We start from the raw sequence: 21,488 nt of genomic DNA, 5'->3' as shown, positions 1-21,488 counted from the left end.
CGAGAACATCCTAATGCTCTTAAAAACCCATGCTTGCCGTGAAAGGCGACTATGCTTGCCGTGAAAGGCGACTATGCTTGCCGTGAAAGGCAACTATGCTTGCCGTGAAAGGCGACTATGCTTGCCGTGAAAGGCGACTATGCTTGTCGTGAAAGGCGACTATGCTTGCCGTGAAAGGTGACTATGCTTGCCGTGAAAGGCGACTATGCTTGCCGTGAAAGGCGACTATGCTTGCCGTGAAAGGCGACTATGCTTGTTGTGAAAGGCGACTATGCTTGCCGTGAAAAGGCGACTATGCTTGCCGTGAAAGGTGACTATGCTTGTCGTGAAAGGCGACTATGCTTGTCGTGAAAGGCGACTATGCTTGTCGTGAAAGGCGACTATGCTTGTCGTGAAAGGCGACTATGCTTGCCGTGAAAGGTGACTATGCTTGCCGTGAAAGGCGACTATGCTTGCCGTGAAAGGCGACTATGCTTGTTGTGAAAGGCGACTATGCTTGCCGTGAAAAGGCGACTATGCTTGCCGTGAAAGGTGACTATGCTTGTTGTGAAAGGCGACTATGCTTGTCGTGAAAGGTGACTATGCTTGTCGTGAAAGGCGACTATGCTTGTCGTGAAAGGCGACTATGCTTGTCGTGAAAGGCGACTATGCTTGTCGTGAAAGGTGACTATGCTTGTCGTGAAAGGTGACTATGCTTGCCGTGAAAGGTGACTACGCTTGTCGTGAAAGGCGACTATGCTTGTCGTGAAAGGTGACTATGCTTGTCGTGAAAGGTGACTATGCTTGTCGTGAAAGGCGACTATGCTTGTCGTGAAAGGCGACTATGCTTGTCGTGAAAGGTGACTATGCTTGTCATGAAAGGTGACTATGCTTGTCGTGAAAGGTGACTATGCTTGCCGTGAAAGGCGACTATGCTTGTCGTGAAAGGTGACTATGCTTGCCGTGAAAGGCGACTATGCTTGTCGTGAAAGGTGACTATGCTTGCCGTGAAAGGTGGCTATGCTTGCCGTGAAAGGCGACTAACGGGATCGGGTGGTCAGGCTCGCCGACCTGGTTGATGCATGTCATTGTATCCCAACTGCGTAGATCGACGCTCGTGATATCAATCACTGGATTGTCTGCTCCAGACTCGATTATTTACAGACCACCGACATATAAACAACAAACAAACAAATCATGTCCAACTATACTTATAGCTGAATAAGAGCAGACTTTATCTATCATGTTTGATGTTGTCACATCAGCAGAAAGGTCACTGACCTCTAGATCACCTGAGATTTTGTGTGAACATTACAATCGCACCGTTTGGATTCCAAGGCACATTTGAACCCCAGTGATCTGTATATCGTAAAACATCATGTTGTTAATTAATAATCCATGAAGATTTATGAATTTTTGTGTCTTGGCGCAGTGTACGATATTAACCAAACAATTGCTGCTCAACCATTCGACCACTGGTTTAACTTTCCAAACCTCAGTGTTTTTACAGGCGAACATGACAAAGTCGACATAATGTTGACAGCGTCGTCAAACAGCATTCTCTTCTCTTCATTCCTCAAACGTTTGGTGTTGTATCAGTTTTATATAAGACAGTCCACGCAGGAAGATGGACATTGAACAACAGGCTGTTGAAGGTAATGGTCTTCTTGGTATGAAGACGGTACGGGAGAGTACAGGGGGTTCTACAAAGAAGGTGCCAACTAGCATGGAGACGGACATTGGCAAGATGAAAACACGGCGCACCAAAAGGATGATCTTCAGTATCAGTGACGTTCCGCCCATCCCTGCTACGCTGACACTGGCCTTCCAGGTACGATTTTACCTATTAATAATATTATAAATAATCAAGTCTGGACCAGACATCATGAGCATCGATCTACGCAATTGGGAACGAAGGCGTGCATCAGCGAAGTCAGCTGGCTTGATCATGGCTACCCGATCACGTTCGTCGCCTCTTACAAGCATAGTCGACTGTAATGGCAAGCACGGGGTGCTGAAGACCTATTCTAACCCGGATCTTCACGGGTATAATGTGTTATTGAATAATGGGGAAAACCGGCGGTATCTCAAGGGCGAAAAAAACAGTTGAGATAGGATGGTATGTCCAATTCAATTGAAGGTTCTTCTCGATTCACATGCCGATTCAGGAAATATCAAAGACATAGAGCCTTGGCGAGCCTTGGCGAGCTAAATACATAGTGTTTATTCCTAATACAGAATATATACCATCCCCAAACACACAAGCGTGATAACCTCTTTATCATATAATGTCATTCTTTAATTCTGTGCTTCAAAATCGCTTTCCCTCTCTCACAAACATTACCGAAACATTGCGAGTTTTCCTGGAATGCGCACATTAATATTTATTACGTCACAGGGTAAGTGATGTGTCAGTCGGACAGTGACAGTAGCCAATATAGTTCCAACTGAAATCTGTTTCTTATTCAGTGGCGAAGCAACATATACGCAAAACAACAGTTGTTTTAATTGCCTTTCGCGGCAATCCATCGGTCTGTCCGCTAGAGTAACTGCCCTTTGTCAAAGGGAAGCTACTCTAACCCTAGTCTATGAGACGTCACGGCCACGGTCAGATGTTGTTGACAGTCGGTCTGTCCTGTCATTACGTTAAGAAGTGTAGTCAGATGTACACACAGCGACAAAACGAAACAAGGTAACAATTCATAGTTCGGCCCAATCCAACTTTTTTAATATGTGGAGAAGGTTTTAAGCCGCAGAGGTCTACAAGCACTGTTCCCGCTTGGCTAGGCCTCGTGCCCTCGCAAAATTGTTTCAAAATTTATATCTCCAAAGTTGCCAAAACTTATAAAATGCCTTAGCTACGTCACAGTTAGACACTGATTCTCAGTATATTAGACTGTTCTTTTGATAATGATAGCAATTATCCCTGTAGTTTATCCAGATTCCCGATGGTTAATTCTGACTCGATCGCCGAATGACGAGGGCGACGCCATGTTTGTTTACAAACAGTGAAAGTAGTCCTACTTGACCTTTGATATGTGCATCTCTATCCGCATATGACCCCAACAAATATCGTTTTTATCCGTTGGCTTTATCCTGCCGAGAAACCTACCCATTATATGATAAACTAAGATATTGGCGTCTACTCCCAATTGAGAATCCCAAGGGTATTCCAGGTAAATATAGAACCCCAAAAAGTTTCTCTGGTCGTAAGAGGCGACAGGTGGTCAGGCTCAGTGACTCGGTTGATGGCGTTGATCGTTGCTGACAATATCGATCACTGGATGACTCAGTGACGGCGTAGATCGTTGCTGGACAATATCGATCAGTGTATTGTCTTGTCCAGACTCGATTTTTACAGATCGCTGCCATACAGCTTGAATAGTGATGAGCGCGGCGTTAAAGAAAGAAACCCCAACAAATCAACAAATATTTCACACGGTAGGTTCTCTCATCTGTTCCCAACGTCGTTAATCCTCTCGCGCTTAAATCAAGACCCGTGAAGGTCCGGTGTAAAATAGGTCTTCAGCAACCCATGCTTGCCGTAAAAGGCGACTATGCTTGTCGTAAGAGGCGACTAACGGGATCGGGTGGTCAGGGTCGCTGACTTGGCTCATGCATGTCATAGATCCTAATCGCTGGTCCAGATTCGATTATTTACAGACCGCCATATTGCTGAGTGCAGCGTTAAACAACAAACAAACAAATCAATCTCGACTGCCCTTCGTTGTCCAATAGAATTCTCCCATTACACTAGTTTCACTAGTTCACATCACATTTGGCACCACAATCAGTCGACAGTCGTGGCCTTTATTTCAATGTTCCTCCATGACAAATTGAATACGTAATTTCTGTTAATCATAATCATTTTTTTATATGTTGCACGGACTATATGCCGAGAGATCGGTCGATATAAGGTTTTCATTGATATCATGCTGTTTGACTATTTAGCTGATGTCCAAGGTAATATTTCACGTAATATTACGAATGGACCTGAAAGTCAAATGTACACAGGGACACATCAATTAGAGTACACTCGGATTATTCCCATACTTACTTAATAACCCGGAGACCCATGGTCTCGTGGTAGAGCGTCCACCCGGAGAACGAAAGGTCGTGGGTTCGATCCCCGGTCGCGTTATACCAACAGACGTAGAAAGATGGTACTTGTTGCTACTCTGCCTGGCGCCCGACATTAAAAAAATAAATGGTCGGCTCGGAGTCAGGATGCTGTGTCTGAGGGGTATCCATGTTAAATTGTGGCATGGTATCTCAGTGGGGTAGCACTATAAAATCGGCATTAGTCTGGACTAGTACAAGTAGACACACACACACATACACACACGCATGTCCTCCCTGCGTACTGTTGTCCACCATGCTTCTCTCTACAGCATGTCCTCCCTGCGTACTGCTGTCCACCATGTCTCTCTCTATTGTCCTCCCTGCGTACTGCTGTCCACCATGTATCTCTCTACAGCATGTCCTCCCTGCGTACTGTTGTCCACCATGCCTCTCTCTACAGCACGTCCTCCCTGCGTACTGTTGTCCACCATGCCTCTCTCTACAGCACGTCCTCCCTGCGTACTGTTGTCCACCATGTCTCTCTCCACAGCATGTCCTTCAGTCCATGGCAAAACTGTTATCGGGAGCCATTATATTCTCGGACCTCGTATGTGCCTCAGATCAAGAGGACATCAAGACGAAGATTCTGTCCTCAACCATGTTATCGACAGGGCTGGCTACATTCTTCGTGACGACAGTTGGTTGCAGGTGCTGCTAATTCTTAGACGGGGTAGCGTGAGTTGGGCCTAACACCGCTTTTAACAGTATTCCAGTTATATCACGGTTTGTCAGCTTAAAGTGGGACGAAAGCCCCAAGTGATGCAGGTCTTGCGTTTACCAGTTCGGTGAAACCCACGATCACGGGTATGGTGCTGACAGACATAGAAACATAATCGGGGCGAATATGGATTCGAACCCACGATCATAGGTTTCTGGCGTACCCAAGGGGTGCAACCCTGCACAGCGATGTGCGGCGCATTAAACGACTGGGCCAACCGTGCGCCCGAGTAGCGAGAGACCGGGCCTTTAATCATTACAAGTCTATGAGTAACTCATCTTTTACAGCATAGGTGTCGAAACATGTTTAACTTAACGACCTCTGGAATCATTTGAGAGTATTTTCTTTGGTTTGAACATATAGAATCTCATCCGAGTCTTTTGATATCAAATAGATAAATCAGCACGAGTTGATTAAGTAACAAAGCTCCGAGTAGGAAATGATTTATTTATATTTTCATACGTTGACATCGTTAGTTTGCAAGATGAAGGTGGTGGCGTACCTCTAAATGCGGCGTCAAACAACTATTTCACAATAATGGTCGAACTCTATACAATAGATATATGTTTTAGTGGTGTAGTTGCAAACGACTAACTTTTTTTTCTTTTGTATATACAAAAAAGGTTACCAATATTTCAAGGTCCATCCTTTACGTATATCATACCTTTGATCACCATGGCAACTATGTCTGAGTGGAAGTGCCCAAGTCAAGAAGATCTTAGTGAGTATATAATGCTTTACTTGTATTCCGCGTTTAGCCTGATGACATTCTATGAAAAAATAATACTCTCATTCCAGATGTATGTCATAGTTATTTAAGGATGTGCGTTGCTTTGTCTTTCTTTGCAACTTGTAGCTAAGACATATGAACGGCAAAACCATGCAGTGTCCATTCATACGATACTGAGCAAGTGTTTATTAATAAACATACGTCTTTGAAAAGTAAACTAACAACAATTATACAACAAGGTGAATGCATTGTGTATCTTAAATGCCCACACTCCTGAGTTAATAGCCCTCACTAGCTAGGTCACCTAACCTGCCGGGCAAAAGAAAGTATACACGTGAAAGTTAGATTTGAACAAACAAATGCACTAGGCTGAAAACAATCTCCGAAAGCCATTCGCCCCTCAGTGTGTGTCAATATTATGAGCAGAAACTGCTTCTTAACGATCAGGTATGTCTGTATACAAGGGGACATCTACGCCAATACATAACTGCTTCTTAACGATCAGGTATGTCTGTATACAAGGGGACATCTACGCCAATACATAACTGCTTCTTAACGATCAGGTATGTTTGTATTCAATGGAGCATCTACGCCAATAGATAACTGCTCCTTAACGATCAAGTATGTCTGTATTCAAGGAGGCATCTATGCCAATACAACAACGAACTACACTCTCAACCATCGCGGGATGATCCCTGTTCCTGATGACGTCATCCTGTCCCGAATACACACGGTAATTGTAATGAAACTTGTGTGGGTGACGGGTGTTACCTGTAAATATAAACATCCGAGTCAGAGAATAACTAGTCTTAATAATACTCTGATTTCTTTAGCGTAAAAGGCAAAATTACATGTTTGGATCACTTAAATTCCGCAAAGCAGGACAGGCTTAATTAGCTTTTCCGCGAACACCGTGTGTCCTCAATCATTTTCGGTGATTTATTTACAGAATTTTTTATTATTGTTTTGCCTTTTACGCCAGTGAAAACTATATCAGCAGGCATTCGAGATTTTATTATTTCTTGCGTTGAGGTTTTGAATTGATGGAAAAAAACCCATTCAGGATAAAGCACCAGGTATATCAGGTTAATTCCTACAATATGTTTCAGGTAATGGGCAGTCTGATGCTAGCTGAAGTTATTCACGCACTAATTGGAGCTACGGGATGTGCCGGTTTTCTGTTACGTTTCATAGGACCCGTGACAATCGTTCCCGCTATCTCATTGGCAGCGTTGTTTTTGTTTAAAGTGTCTCTGAAGTATTCACAAATGCATTGGGGAGTTGCATTTTTGTAAGTTATTTTGGTGATTTCCCAAAAATTGCTAGTTATCATGTTATGATGTCCTTTGCCCGTGCCATTACTTCCTTACAATTTATATCTACAGGACAATGCTGTCTTATATACATATTGCTTATGTTGTTGATACCTGTTGTGATAAACATTGTTGACGATTATGATGTGTGGTTATCCTATAAAGCAACTATGTTATAAGCTATCTATTTATTGTTCCAGTGTTAATTTTCCATTTACGAATACCTGTTTTACTATAACCCGGTGGAGCAGGATACGCTCATCTTCAGGAGAACACCTGGTATCATCGCTATCTGATAGTGATTTATGAACACATGGTCATGATATAGTCGGAATCGTACTCTGCTTTTAGAAGAAATTGTTTTTTCTGCTTTTATCACAGGACTATGGCGATTGGCGTTACACTGTCTCTCTACCTCAGGCATGTGACGATCCCATGTCCGTTTTGGACTCCAAACCGAGGCTTCCATATTATCAGGTCCAAGTTCCACACTGTCTATGCTGTGAGTAAAAACGAACATTGAATTTAAAAAGCATGCGAGTCCATATTGTCTGAGGCACATTTTTTCAATGTGAACAACATTATTATATGATTTTTTAATTTGAAGTTTACACGATATATGGCTTTTCAAATGGACGAGAGGTCAGTCACCTGGCAGCGAAATTAACGTTCATAACTGCATGAACGACACAATTTGACGTTAGTACGTTTTTTACGAGCCCGTGTTCTTGAAATGACGTAAACACTGACGGAATACTTCCACATTCCTTGGGACACCCCTGGGAATTCCCTAGCACGAATACATACAGAAGCGTTCTTGCTGATCATTTGGATCCTTAAATCTTGAACTCAGCGTTTTCATTATACATTGAGAAACGTCAGGGAATTTGACTGCACGATCGTTCACGAATATCCTCGCTACGACCCATCTTAGTGAAAAAACCCGAAGAAATGCACATCCAAACTATCATAGTATCTACTCGATCCGTGTCTATGCTGACAGTGACAGTCTACAGCAATCTATGAGTTCACCTTACTGTCTACTTGAGACATCTTTAATCACCTTTCAATGATCGTCCAAGTCATCAATGATGACTAAAACATTCAAGCTCCGATGTTCATACAGTTTGACCCTTACTCTTTGAAGGTTCATACTCCAATGAACTCATACAAAGCGAAAGGCAATTCTTAACTGTACTCTACGCGAGAAAATGCCGTTGTCTCTACGTAAATAGGTCTATCTTGGTTTAAGTAGAATTCAACTAGGCCTCACACCTGGACAATTTAACACCTCTTAATAGTTATGAACGACGTAGTTCATGTTCGCAAACACCTGGTGTTATCACTTTTTGACAGTGATTCATAAACACATGCTAATTATATAGTCGGAATTGCACAACGGCCTCTGCTTTAATCAGAGGTTTCTTATGAATATGGAAAGAATTTGTCTCTTTTATTTATTTGAGATGTTATTGGACAGTACAGGTATCTCCTTTCGTAGGTCCTTATATCCATCTTAATGGGATGGGGTATATCAGCCATCTTGACCTTGAGTGGTGCTTTGTCCTCGGAACCTGAAAGTCCCCAGTACTACGCCCGCACAGACTCACGGACATATGTCATCAGAGACAGTGGATGGTTTTATGTTCCTTATCCTGGTGAGTTCAGAACGATTCATTTCGATTATGAAATAAGGATCCTTGGTCTGTCAGCGCCATAAGTCAGTCCTCGTGGGTTTCAAGTGGTAGCAAAACAACAAGCGCCATGATAGTCCTCGTGGGTGTCAACTAGTAACAAAACGACCGGCGCCATGTCGGTCCACGTGGGTTTCAAGTAGTAGCAAAACGACCAGCGCCATGTTAGTCCTCGTGGGTGTCAAGTAGTAACAAAGCAACCAGCGCCATGTTAGTCCTCGTTGGTTTCAAGAAGTAACAAAACGACCAGCGCCATGTTAGTCCTCGTTGGTTGCAATACCACCAGCAGCATGTTAAGTTTTCATCTGAAATTTTTAGTCATATAATTAATATGTTCAAAGCTTTGTGAAACCAACTTCATTCAGTACTGAAAGTTAAAACTGAAAAAGTATTATATGTGGCACATCAGACAAATATCACCCTCCCGCACAAACCAGTAGTGAAGGAATTTTAGTGGTATGTAGTTCATGGCTGGAATGTGTGAGTGAATAATAGTTCAGGCAAAATAAGGTTTCACGAGGAACAAATTGCAATAGAATTTATTTCCCACAACGCATTTCTACAAAGTCCCAAGAACAACATACCAAAAAGTCCCAAGCAATCCAAGGTTGAGAAATATTTCTAATTTCCATAATCCAATATGGCCACCAATTATCAGTATAATGTATCTTCCATGTTTCAGATGAGGTTCAATCTTTTGATGTTGTATTGCAAAATAGCCATATTGTGTTTCTTAACAGATATTCACAATTACTGAACGTTTTCGACTTTTGATAAATCTACAAGAAATCAAGGTGACCGACAAGTTTCCTTAATATGAGTTCAGACTGTGGAATCTTTTAACTCTAAAACAATGTGATATGACCTATATACATAATTATACTTGGCACCCTTATCACTGAGGTATAGTTTACACTTTTAGATAAGAAACTCCGTCACCATTGTCCCCTAGTGGCCAAAAAGTCCAAGATGACCGCCAAGAGATTGCTGGATAGACATGAAATATCAATACACTGTTGGTCTCTGATGACATATTTGAGTAATTTGAACTTCTGCATTGGGGTAAACAGACCCCAGGATGCATGAAGAATACACAATCATTTGCATAAATCCCACATTACTACCAAATATTAATATTTATCTCGTAAATGATATGTTTTGGCGTGTCTAAATATCAATGTTGATTGTTATTGTCGGTATCTACTTATTACCAACCATGACAATAAACACTGTGACAAGTTTTGTTTACAGACCGCCGTCATATTGCTGGAATATTGCTGATTGCGGCGTAAAACAAAAAACCAAACCAAACCAAAACAAGTTTTGTTTTCATTCATGTTGGAAACAAGTATGTCCACATGAGGAGGACTCAGAATTTACCGAAAAACCAGTTGTTTCACAAGTAGTTGGTGGTTTATTTCCTTGTAGTTCATTTGTAGAAGTCAAATTTAGCCACCAAATACCAATATTTGAATATAAATATGAAAATGTTTGATCCACTTCGCATTTAGTTACACGATTTTGTGATTTATGAACATTATTACCTTAAGAATAGTAGCAAAGTTGTCACGGTGAATGCTGCAGCTAGATGTTGCAGGGTCATTATACCTCGAAAGTCTCCACATGTTTGTCATCATCAGCTTGTACCATGGCATTCGCTGCACACTTAAATGAGACCATATTTCTGGCAAGTTCTACTTCTTGTTTTACAGTCTCATTTGTAATTACAACAGATGATGTTCGGGAGTGCTAAAGGGTGATCAGTCTGTATTGGTGCCATCCTTATTCCAATGGATTCATACTGAACCTTTTCCACCCCATTATCCGATAGTAGACACGGGGGCTGTTGTATCTTGTGGCTACAGAGATTGGTTGCAGAGTTTTGGCTCTGCATGTGGCAGGTTCTTCCTGACCTAACAAAATCACGTGTACCTTAAGATGTCCAATCCTTCCTCCTTACATCCGCCACATAAATAATATTCGCCTCTTTTGCATGTACAGAACTGCACCCAGGTCTATCCAGTTTGTCACCAGGATGGGCAATAAAGTGATGTTTGTTTTTTGCGTTGTTCAAGAATGCTTCCTTCTTCGATCGAATGACCATTTCCCCCGTGAACTAAACTGTCACACCTGCATAGTACAAGATCGATCTACAAGCACTGTTCATGTAGCTCTGTAGTCACCCACCGGCATTGTTTGAATCCTCCTCCCTAGCACTGCAGGTCAGTAAGGCAACCCTTCCTGATGTTATCTGGAACACCATCCAAGTGAAAGAACGAGAACCTTGGAATGTCCAAAACATTCTTGATGGTAGTGCTCTACTTCACCGGCTACCCTCACCAAGAGGTTCTACGCTATATCACCTATGTTAACTATATACCATATATATGTTGTACATAGATATGCTAACATTGTCTTTAATGGCCACAATGATCATCCATCAACGGAAGATGCAACACAGAGGCCTGTTCTGGTGAGAAAGATTATTTCAAGTGGGAAATGGTTATTCCATCGTAGAAGAAAGAACTCTGGAACAAAGAAAAACACAAAAAGAGCTTTATTTCCTGTCTGGGTGACAAACTGGAGAGAGCCTGGTGCAGCACAGTAAATGCAAATCAAGACGCTGTCACACTGTCCTGGTGGTAGATGACACAGACTTGCTCATCCTCCTTCATCATGTTAAAATGGAAGCATTTGACTTGTTCCTGGCACCAGAACTCAAGCCAGCTTCAAGATGGAACACGTTTTGATGCATGAAGCAATCAACGTTGCAGCTGGGCAGTGATGTATGTGAGCATGTGCTCTTTTTACATACAATTCTTAGCTGTGACACCACTCCTCGACTGTTTGGCTTGGGAAAGGGTCTACGATTGAAGAATAATGCCTTGTTCTGTGATTAGGCTAAAAGTTTCAGCCAAACAGAAGAGACTGGAGATGAAAAAGCCACCAAAGGACTGGATAGCTTATGATACAAGTGATTTTGGGAGAAGGTGACGAAGATCCTATCACACGTAGAGCAATCATCCTCTGCAGCCGCAAGATACCACAGACCCCGTGTCTACTACCAGATAATGGAGTGTAAAGGGTTCAGTGTGGATCCATTGGAGCGGGGATGGCGCATGATAGATGGGTGGTGCTTACCAATACATTCAGATCAGCCTGCAGCACCTTTAGCACTCCAGGACATCATCTGCTGTAATTTCAAAAACGACTGTAACACACGATTGGTTGGTTTGGTTGGTTTGTTGTTTAACGCCGCACTCAGCAATATTCCAGCTATATAACGGCGGTCTGTAAATAATCGAGTCTGGACCAGACAATCCAGTGATTAATATCATGAGCATCGATCCACGCTATTGGGATCGATGACATGCATCAACCAAGTCAGCGAGCCTGACCACCCGATCCCTTTAGCCGCCTTTTACGACAAGCATAGTCACCTTTTACGGCAAGCATGGGTTGCTGAAGACCTACATGTATTTTACCCCGGAATCTTCACGGGTAACACACGAAGATGCACTTACCGGAAATATGGTCTCACTTGCAGTGCTATGTGCGGGGAATATCATGGTACAATCTGTACCATTAAACAGTTACCAGACTCCTCAGAGGATGACAAACATGTTGAGGATTTCGAGATACATCTACATAATGAGCCTGCTACCTCAAGCCACAACATTCACTTTGACAATTTTCCCACTGTTCATCACGTATTAATAATGATCATGAATCACATCATCGTGTAACTGAATGAGCTTTTTCAGATTTATTTTTAAATGCCCGTGAAGATCATGGGTAGAGAAGTTATTCACCAACCCATGGTTGTTGTTAACGGCGACTTACGGGATCGGGTGGCAAAGCTCGCCGAATTGGTTGGTACATGTCATTGTATGCCAATTGCGTGGATCGATGTTCATGATGTCAGTCACTGGATTTTCGGGTTCAGACTCTATTACTATTACAGACAGCCGTCATATAGCTGGAATAGTGCAGCTTTAAACAACAAATAAACGAACAATCAAATTTGGTATTTGATTGTTATATTGGATTTCCGCAAATGAATACAGGGGAGGCAACTCAACGACAACGTGTGAAACAGCTGGTTTGGATTAATTCTGAAAGGACCTCATTTTGACATACATTTTTCCAACTGGTATTTATATGAATGAAAACAAGTGTTTTATTAGTGTTTATTCGTGTTTATTGTCATGGTATTAAGTAAATACAGGAAATAACAATCAACATTGATATTTAAACTCGCCAAAACATGCCATTTACGAGATGAATATTAATATTTGGTGGTTATATTGGATTTATGCAAATGAGTGAGTATTCTAAATGCATCCTGGGGTCTGTTTACCCCAATGCAGAAGTTCAAATTACTCAAATATGTCATCAGAGACTAACAGTGTATAGATATTTCATGTCTATCCAACAATCTCTTGGCGGTCATCTTGGAACTTTTGGCCACCAGGGGGCAATAGTGACGGAGTTTCTTATCTAAAAGTGTAAACTATACTTCAGTGAGTTAGTGTGCAAAGTAATAATTATGCATATAAGTCCTATCACACTGTTTTATAGTTTAAATATTCCACAGTCTGAAATCATATTTAGGAAACTTGTCCGCCATCTTCATTTTTGTTTAGGTTTATCGAAAGTCGAAAACGAAAACAGTGATTGTGAATATCTTTTTAGAAACACAATATGGCTATTTCGCAACACAACACATGCCTGTTTTCATCAAAAGATGAACCTCATCTGAAACATGGAACATATATTCATAATAGCGACCACATTGGATTATGCAAATTAGATATATTTCCTAAACAAAGATTGCTTGGGACTATTGGTATGTTGTTCTTGGGACCTTGTAGAAATGCATTGTGGTGAAATAAATTGAATTGCAATTTGTTCCTAGTTGAGCGAAAAAACTATAAAAAATGGCATATATTGCCTGGACTATAATGCAAGATGCCACCTATTCAGAGTTTATAATCTATGGGACCGCTTCCGTGGTCTAGTGGTAGAGCGTCCGCTCGTAGTTCGATCCCCGGCCGCGTCATACCAAAAGACGTTAAAAGATGGTACTTGTTGTTACCCTCTCTGGCGCTCGGCATTAAGGGGCTAAAACAAAGACTGGTCGGCTCGGAGTCAGTATATTGTGTCTGAGTGGGGTATTCATGTTAAACTGCGGCATGGTATCTCCGTGAGCTAGCACTATAAATCGGCATCGGTCCGGAATAGCAGTCACACAAACACACACACGTACATGCACGTCGCTATATAAGTGCAGTAATCTTGGACGCGACGTTAAACCCCATTTCACCTCACCTCAACTCACCATAGAATCTATGGAGGATATATAATGAACAAAAATGTTAGGGATCACGAATATTCTTTTGGATATTTTTATGAAAATGTGTCTTCACCATAAAAAATATCACCAAATATATTCAGGCTCCCTAACATTTTTTGTTCAGTATATAAAATTAATTGGCGATATCTGTACAATTTACTTAATTACTTAATTTAACGCCGTACGCATTATTGCAACTATCTGGTGGTTTGTAAACATTCGAGTCTGGACTAGACAATCCAGTGATTGGAATGCAATGACATATATCAACCAGTGGGCTGCTTATAACGACAAGCATTGGTTGCTGAAGACTCGGATCTTAACTCGGATCTTCACGGATCCTGTCTACACTGGTCAAGCATCAACCTAATCTACCTTCTGTCGATAAATTCCTCTCCAATTCCATCTTTATAACAAATAAACGTCACTGCAACGTCCAAGTGGCCCCGGTAGGGCATCCATCAATAACAAACAACAACAATGTCCAGTAGTTGTTTATGCATGATTTTGTTGCCGCCTGTAAGAAAACGAGAGTCCTTTGTTAAGAAATAGTCCCTAAAAAAAGATCAAATGTGTAATAAGTTAGAGGTATTCAAAAAACAAACTTGAAAATATGTAAATATTTATTTTATTAAATACATTGTTCTGTTAACATGTGTCATACCATATAACATCATGTCATAGAAGGTATTCATTATTGTGACTTTACAAATCTCATGACAGGTCAGTTCGGCATGTTCACATTCAACGCTGGTGTGTTTAGCAGCTTCTTAGTGTCTTCTCTCTTGTCAATCATTGACTCGATTGCTGACTACAGCGCATGCGCACGTATTTGTCACGTGCCTCCGCCTCCAGCGCACGCAGTCAACAGGGGCGTGGCTGTAGAGGGCGTCATGAGCATCATCACGGGTGGACTTGGCATCGGTCATGCGACTTCATCTTTTGGAGGCAATATTGGTACTATAGGCTTGACCAAAGTAAGTTCTTATTGTGGCTGGGAATGAATAATTTATGTTTAATCATTAACACGTCTTCATTTTCTTTGCAAAAACTAGTGACATTGAGTGACACTGCCAGACATGTGTAACATGGCATGAAGGACCATACAATACTACATTCACATCGTAAAAAAACATAGGCGTGAAAAAACCATGATTCTACACGATTTTTAAAATCAAAGCTTTCAATTTACAAGTTTTTTGCCTCAAAATCAGATCTCAGTGCTCCCTACCGCTTCACAAAAAGCCCCGATTATGTTTCTAGGTTTGTCAGCACCATACCCGTGCTCGTGGTTTTCACCGAAGTGGTAAACGTCTGAGACCTGCATCACTTCGGGCTTTCCTCCCACATTAAGCTGACACGCCGTGATATAACTGGAATACTGTTAAAAACGGCGTTAAACCCAACTCACTCACTCATTCACTCACTCCCTACCGCTTCACAAAAAGCTGGGGAGACCCCATTTCAGGAAACCTCACAACGACATCTCCGGCACATCCATTCCAGATTACGTTTTGAAACATAGACCGAGATTGTATGGCAGTAATTCCAAGGGGCTATGGAAAGTCTCTTCCATTTCAAATATTTATACATTTGAAGTCGTTCGGAATACTTTTGCATGATTCCGACTGCCACTTTCCCGATCTGATCAGCGACGTTCTGATTGGTCGGATGAAAGGTCGTTCTGTCGTAACCCGTAGTGGGATGTCCTCAGATCTGTGTTTGTCGGTAGCGAAAAGTAAGATCTGACTGAAATGCGACGGAGAAGAACCTGGAATCAAACAATGTACCCACTATTTCCGTTTATTTCATTAGTGTGAGAGACGATATCCAATCAAAACAGACTTTAACTTTTTTGTAATTAATTTCAATGAGGAGTTACCAAGGGTGACGAATGTATTTTTAGATATAAAATCAATATAATAAAGCTGTTTTTTGACTTAACTAAATCAAATTCCATTCTTTTCAGGTTGCTAGTCGTCGTGTTATGCAGGTTGCTGGCGTTCTGTTCATCGTATTTTCCTTTCTCCCCAAGATCGGAGCAGTTTTTGTGACCGTTCCGTACCCAGTAGTGGGTGGGATAATGGTCGTGCTGGATGGTCTATTGGTGGGCGTGGCACTGTCAAATCTACAACCGGTGGACTTGTCCTCTACCAGAAACCTTGCTATTATTGGAATGTCTCTATTTGTTGGGTTGATGATGCCGTACTGGGCTGAGACAACCACGACTGGACTCAATACAGGTACTTCCCATACTGATCTACATTAAAATTATCTTCTTGAAGAGAATTAATAAACAGAATGAAAATGGAGAGAAATCACAAAAATTGTGATTTCATACAGGTATTTGAAAGATCCCTTAGCCAATCACATGCAAACGACTTAATTTACATTATCATAAAATCAACAGTGTTATCTATAAATCTAATATATACTCGGTATCTCACTCCAAACATTAAAGTTTCGCTGTGTTCATTGCATTCCTGCATTCTGATTAGCTGAATTGGTCATTTGTTATTGCATTCATTTCCCAATGAATTAAAAAAAACTAAGCCACGCCCACCGAAGCGGACCCCATTAAATACTGCAGAATGTCGGGAATCCCAATATTGCAGTCGAGAGAATTACCTTTCTGCTCACGTGTATCGTAATGAACAGGACATTTAGTGAAATTCATGCATATTCATTATCCAAACTACCCTTTGAGGCCAAAGGCTGATAAGGAATGAAACAGCTAACGTACAAGCTTGCTTGCCTGTGTCTTCCCGTCCCCAGGGAACTAATGTTTGAATCTGTCGGTAACTGACCATATCATTTGAAACAACCGCCTTCTCCTGGACAAATTTGTTCCAGTTCGTTACAGTCTGACTGTTGCAGTTCTTCTCGCCTCTTGCCTTGATTGACAGAGTCTGGGAACTTTGTTTTGATCATCCCCTCCGTTGATTGGCTACTGACTTGGCTACTGTGAAGTTATGTGGATAAATTAAACAATCATCTGGTTCATGTCACGCCTCAATGTGTGACTGCTTACGAAAGCAAACCTAAATACATATCCATTGGCACTATATATCAGCGGGCGGTTCACTCAAACATTGTATTCTTACGAGGTTTCTAAAATTACTTTAGTGAAGGGACATATGTCTTAAACTTCCATTATTTTAAGATAAAGACATTTTACCCCCATGTGTTTTTGTATCCCCAACTACGATATGAAATCACACTCAGTGAATAATCTCTATTACTGAAGTCTTTGATAAGACGTTGGGAGAAATGATTGTTAACTTTGTACATTAATCCTATGTCTATGTCATTGCCTTTGTCATTATGTTTGTACTTTCGTCCCACCGTGTGTTGTGTAAACATCATGATATAGATATAGTACTCTATTCACTTACTAAGCATTCTCCTGATGAAGGAGCAAGAATTCGCTCTGAATTGTACAAAGAATAAAACAATGCATGAAGAAAGTTTGTTTGTTGTTTAACGCCGCACTCAGCAATATTCCAGCTACATGACGGCGGTCTGTAAATAATCGAGTCTGTAACAGACAATCCAGTGATTGACATCATGAGCATCGATCCAGTCAACCATAAAGAAAGTGTAATGAATTCAATCACTTACTGCCTGGTCTTTATCTCTTAGGCAATACAAAAGCTGATTCACTACTGAAGGTCCTTGTGTCAAATCCGATGTTCATTGGCGGGGGTCTGGCATGCATTCTAGACAATACAGTTCGAGGTATGTCTCACCTTTTTCCATATCGATAACCCAGGCAACCTGCCTGTCACCATTCTTTTTTTCTTTCTTTTTTTTTGGGGGGGAAGAAGGGGGGGGGGGGGGGGGGAGGTGTTAATGCCGCACTCAGCAATATTCCAGCTATATGACGGCGGTCTGTAAATAATCGAGTCTGGACCAGACAATTCAGTAATTGACATCATGAGCATCGATTCATGCAATTGGGATCGATGACATGTATCAACCAAGTCAGTATAGTATAGTGATCTTAACAGGTCGCCTGTCTCCATTCACCTGATGAAGGAGTAAGTACATACTCCGAATTGTTGTGTTCCTCATAATAACGAAGTTGACATCCATAAATTCTCTTCCTATCTGATCATTTTTAGCTGATGAATTATGTTGTGTAAAACTGACAATCGTCACATGTGGATAGAATGTCGTCAATCAATAGTCGTATCCAAACAACGTGAAATATGTGAATGGACATAAAGGAAATTATTTGTCCATTTTTGAAATTTGTGTTGATATTTTCATTAGTCGCGCATGGTCTTGGTCCAGAAATGGTTTTCATGTTTGTTAGATTGTAAATTATTTGTAGCTTATACAATTGTCACAACAGGCACACGAAAGGAGCGAGGTTTGGATTGGTGGGAGGAAGACACGGCCCACCATCCGGGTCACGAGACGTCAACAGAGTACCCGTATGAGGAAGGAAGTGATGTGTACGAGCCATTGTTCATCCCAGAAAGCTGGAAGCGATCAAAGTGGACCCGTTTTTTCCCTGTCATACCAAATTACCATTAACAAGGTGTAACCGAAATCTTCATTTCATTTCCAACATGAAATGTGTTGATGATGGAATTCGGAAGCGCTATCTCATATTTAGAAACCAATATATTAAACAGTGTGTGAGTATAGATTGGAGTATGTTTACTAAAGAACATCAATAAAACGTTATTTAGTCAGTAGTTATAGTTTTATTGATCATTTATTTATTTTTCATACGACAATGGAACGACACATTCAAGAGTCTATATCGTCATTAACTGTATTGTAAGTGAGTGAGTATGGTTTTACGCAGCTTTTAGCAATATACCAGCAATATCACGGCGGGGGACACCAGAAATGGGCTTCACACATTGTACCCATGTGGGGAATCGAACCCGGGTCCTCGGCGTAACGAGCTAACGCTTTAACCACTAGGCTACCCGACCGCCCCTAACTGTACTGTAACAGTCATGGATGTTGCTAAACAGATCAACATGATCTGCCCCATGGGTAAGCTGTAACGCGTCGCTGACTTCAAGCTATCAAGGTGTACAGGCAAATAAACAATTAAAAAGTTATTATGTTAAGTAGAAGGGGATATTTCAAAAGGAGGAACTTGAAATTAAACGTCCATGTAAAAACTCTCAAAACTGTTCTTTGGGATCTGTTATGAATATCTTTGAAGTTGATATCCAATCATTATCAAGACTTTAGAAATGATTAAAAAAGGTTGGTTGGTTGGTTGGTTTGTTGTTTAACGAAGCAATCAGCAATATTCCAGCTATATGACGGCAGTCTGTAAATAATCGAGTCTGGACCAGACAATCCAGTGATTAATATCATGAGCATCGATCCACGCTATTGGGATCGATGACATGCATCAACAAAGTCAGCGAGCCTGACCACCAGATCCTGTTAGTCGCCTTTTACGACAAGCATAGTCACTTTTACGGCAAGCATGGGTTGTTAAAGACCTATTCTACCCCGGAATCTTCACGGGTCTCAAAAAGGATGGATGTACTGTGTATGGGGGGTGAAGCTTAACATCTGTGGGTGTGTATGTTGTATGAAGATGTGGTTGCATGGCTAAATCACTATATTATAGTATGAATCCTATTGTCTTTTGAGTTAATATTATGTATAAATCTTGAAAACATATCATGTAACTGGACCTGGTAGTTTTGAAAGTCAACACTTAACAACATACGTGTTGTAGTCATCCTCACACTAGTCAGCCCCTACTCGTGTCGCTTACACAGCGAGTTATTGCAATGATGAGACTTCAAGTTTTGTGAGGTAAAAGAGGGTACTCCATACAAGGTGGGAGGTCAAAGATGACATTGACAGATTGTCATGCCAACTTGTTAGCATTGCCAAATCCTGACCCATAACCATGATTCCCCTTTGGCAGGTCATTTGGGATGCGGAAGACTCTAAAAAAACTCCAACAGTCTTATTATTGGGTGCATATTAACAGAGGCATCAGACAACAATGTTCTAAATGTGACTAGTTTTCTGCTCGGGAACGACCCTTTAAATAGAGAGCACCTATGAAGCAGTATGTAACTGGCTCATATGGGGTGACTTACTACTGACATTATGGGGCTGCTCGATCATACACAGACTGGTAACAAGTTCATTTCGGTGGTTTCCAATGCTTTTACAAAGTGGACTGACGCTTACGCCATTTCAAATATCGAGGCAAGAACAGTAGCCAAGAAGAAAGTGGAAGAGTGATTTTGCGCTTTGGTACACATGCACTGATACACAGTGACCAGAGCAGACATAATTGGGCTACTAAGTTGCTTGGCATTGTGAAAACAAGGACAACAGCTCTTCAACCGCAAGCCAATGGCGAGGTTGAGCGTTTTAACCATACCTTGGGTGCCATGCTCTGTTTATATGCCTCGTTTGTTTGTGTGTTTGTCAGTTGCTTAACGCCGCACTCAGCAATATTCCAGCTATATGACGGCGGTCTGTAAATAATCGAGTCTGGACCAGGCAATCCAGTAATTGATATCATGAACATTGACCCACTCAATTGGGATACGGTGACAGGCATCAACCAAATCAGCGAATCAGACCACCCGATCCCGTGTTTATATGCAGATGGGAAAACCAAAATCATGGGACAAGCACCTTCCCCATGTCAAGGCAGATATTCTAGGCATGGATCTACTGGTTTTACGACAAATGAACTTACACTGGGTAGGGGAGTGCGGTCACTGATCCAACTAATTACCGGAAACAAAGAAGAGACAATTCATAGATACTAACTTCTTTATTTACTGTGAAGGTGACGTTTCGGTAAAGATCCTTGTACCGTTGTCAAGCAAGGCTGCATAATGAACATGGTACAGAATGTATACAGTAGGTGGAGGATTAACAGTAACAACAATTGCATACCTCAAAGTGAGAAGGTTAAACAATGACAACAGAAGGATAATACTGTAACAACATGATGGACAGAAAATACAAGATGACGAAGCCAATAGGACGAATCTATTTAAACAGGATTCAGTGTACATCGGTGGGGTGATTATTGCTTAATGAGTTCATCGTAGGCAGATGGAATGAAACAGCTTTGTTCTCTGTTGATTGATAGCTTGTGGCGGAGAATGTGGACTGCTTCTGCTGGTGAAGACATGGAGGTTGTTGGAGAGGGTTTGGACGTTTTCCCAGTTGATGTTGTGATTGGTGCAATTGCTGATTTACTTCTGATTTGATGGTTCCAATAACTGTTTTGTATCAAGATTAGATATTTTTCAGTTGCACCTACAAAATCAATGTTTTTGTATTTTCGACTATGATCTTGAATTTGATTAAAGAAAAGGAACTTGCTAAAATAAAGGTTTTTTGGTAGGCAATTTCATTTTTTAAGCATTACTATCTTTTTCAATAATTTTCTGGGACAATTTCTTTTTTTCGATAACACACCAGCGCATGGCAATATCTCCAGGTATGATCAGTATGCTTAATTCAAATGCACGATCAACTCCACGAGGACATCCAACCCAGTTAGGGAAGAGGCTCAATACTATTGTTTTACACAGTCTCAATAATGTCAGAG

At 41.2% G+C, this 21,488-nt stretch overlaps 1 protein-coding gene across 1 annotated transcript; it reads left to right on the top strand.

Annotated features, from left to right (window-relative positions):
• Positions 1-1,606: 1,606 nt before the first annotated feature.
• On the top strand, positions 1,607-18,454 carry LOC139453386 (solute carrier family 23 member 1-like). The gene is made up of 11 exons (XM_071235067.1): positions 1,607-1,810; positions 4,592-4,749; positions 5,443-5,540; positions 6,188-6,282; positions 6,659-6,840; positions 7,244-7,364; positions 8,364-8,520; positions 14,636-14,889; positions 15,882-16,155; positions 17,555-17,650; positions 18,270-18,454. The coding sequence occupies exons 1-11, from the start codon at positions 1,607-1,609 to the stop codon at positions 18,452-18,454; spliced, it is 1,824 nt and encodes a 607-aa protein (XP_071091168.1).
• The last annotated feature ends 3,034 nt before the right edge of the window (positions 18,455-21,488 follow it).

This window comes from Haliotis cracherodii, unplaced genomic scaffold (genome assembly GCF_022045235.1).
Source record: "Haliotis cracherodii isolate W230 unplaced genomic scaffold, xgHalCrac1.p SCAF_9, whole genome shotgun sequence".
Classification (NCBI taxonomy): Eukaryota; Metazoa; Mollusca; class Gastropoda; order Lepetellida; family Haliotidae; genus Haliotis; species Haliotis cracherodii.
This window is presented reverse-complemented; position numbering and strand designations above follow the sequence as displayed.

Bases quoted from the DNA above. Each gene is read 5' to 3' on its own strand.
- LOC139453386 (XM_071235067.1), top strand. From the start codon at position 1,607: ATGGACATTGAACAACAGGCTGTTGAAGGTAATGGTCTTCTTGGTATG. The intron at 6,283-6,658 runs GTAATTGTAATG...AATATGTTTCAG, and splicing joins TCCTGTCCCGAATACACACG to GTAATGGGCAGTCTGATGCT. The intron at 17,651-18,269 runs GTATGTCTCACC...TTGTCACAACAG, and splicing joins TCTAGACAATACAGTTCGAG to GCACACGAAAGGAGCGAGGT.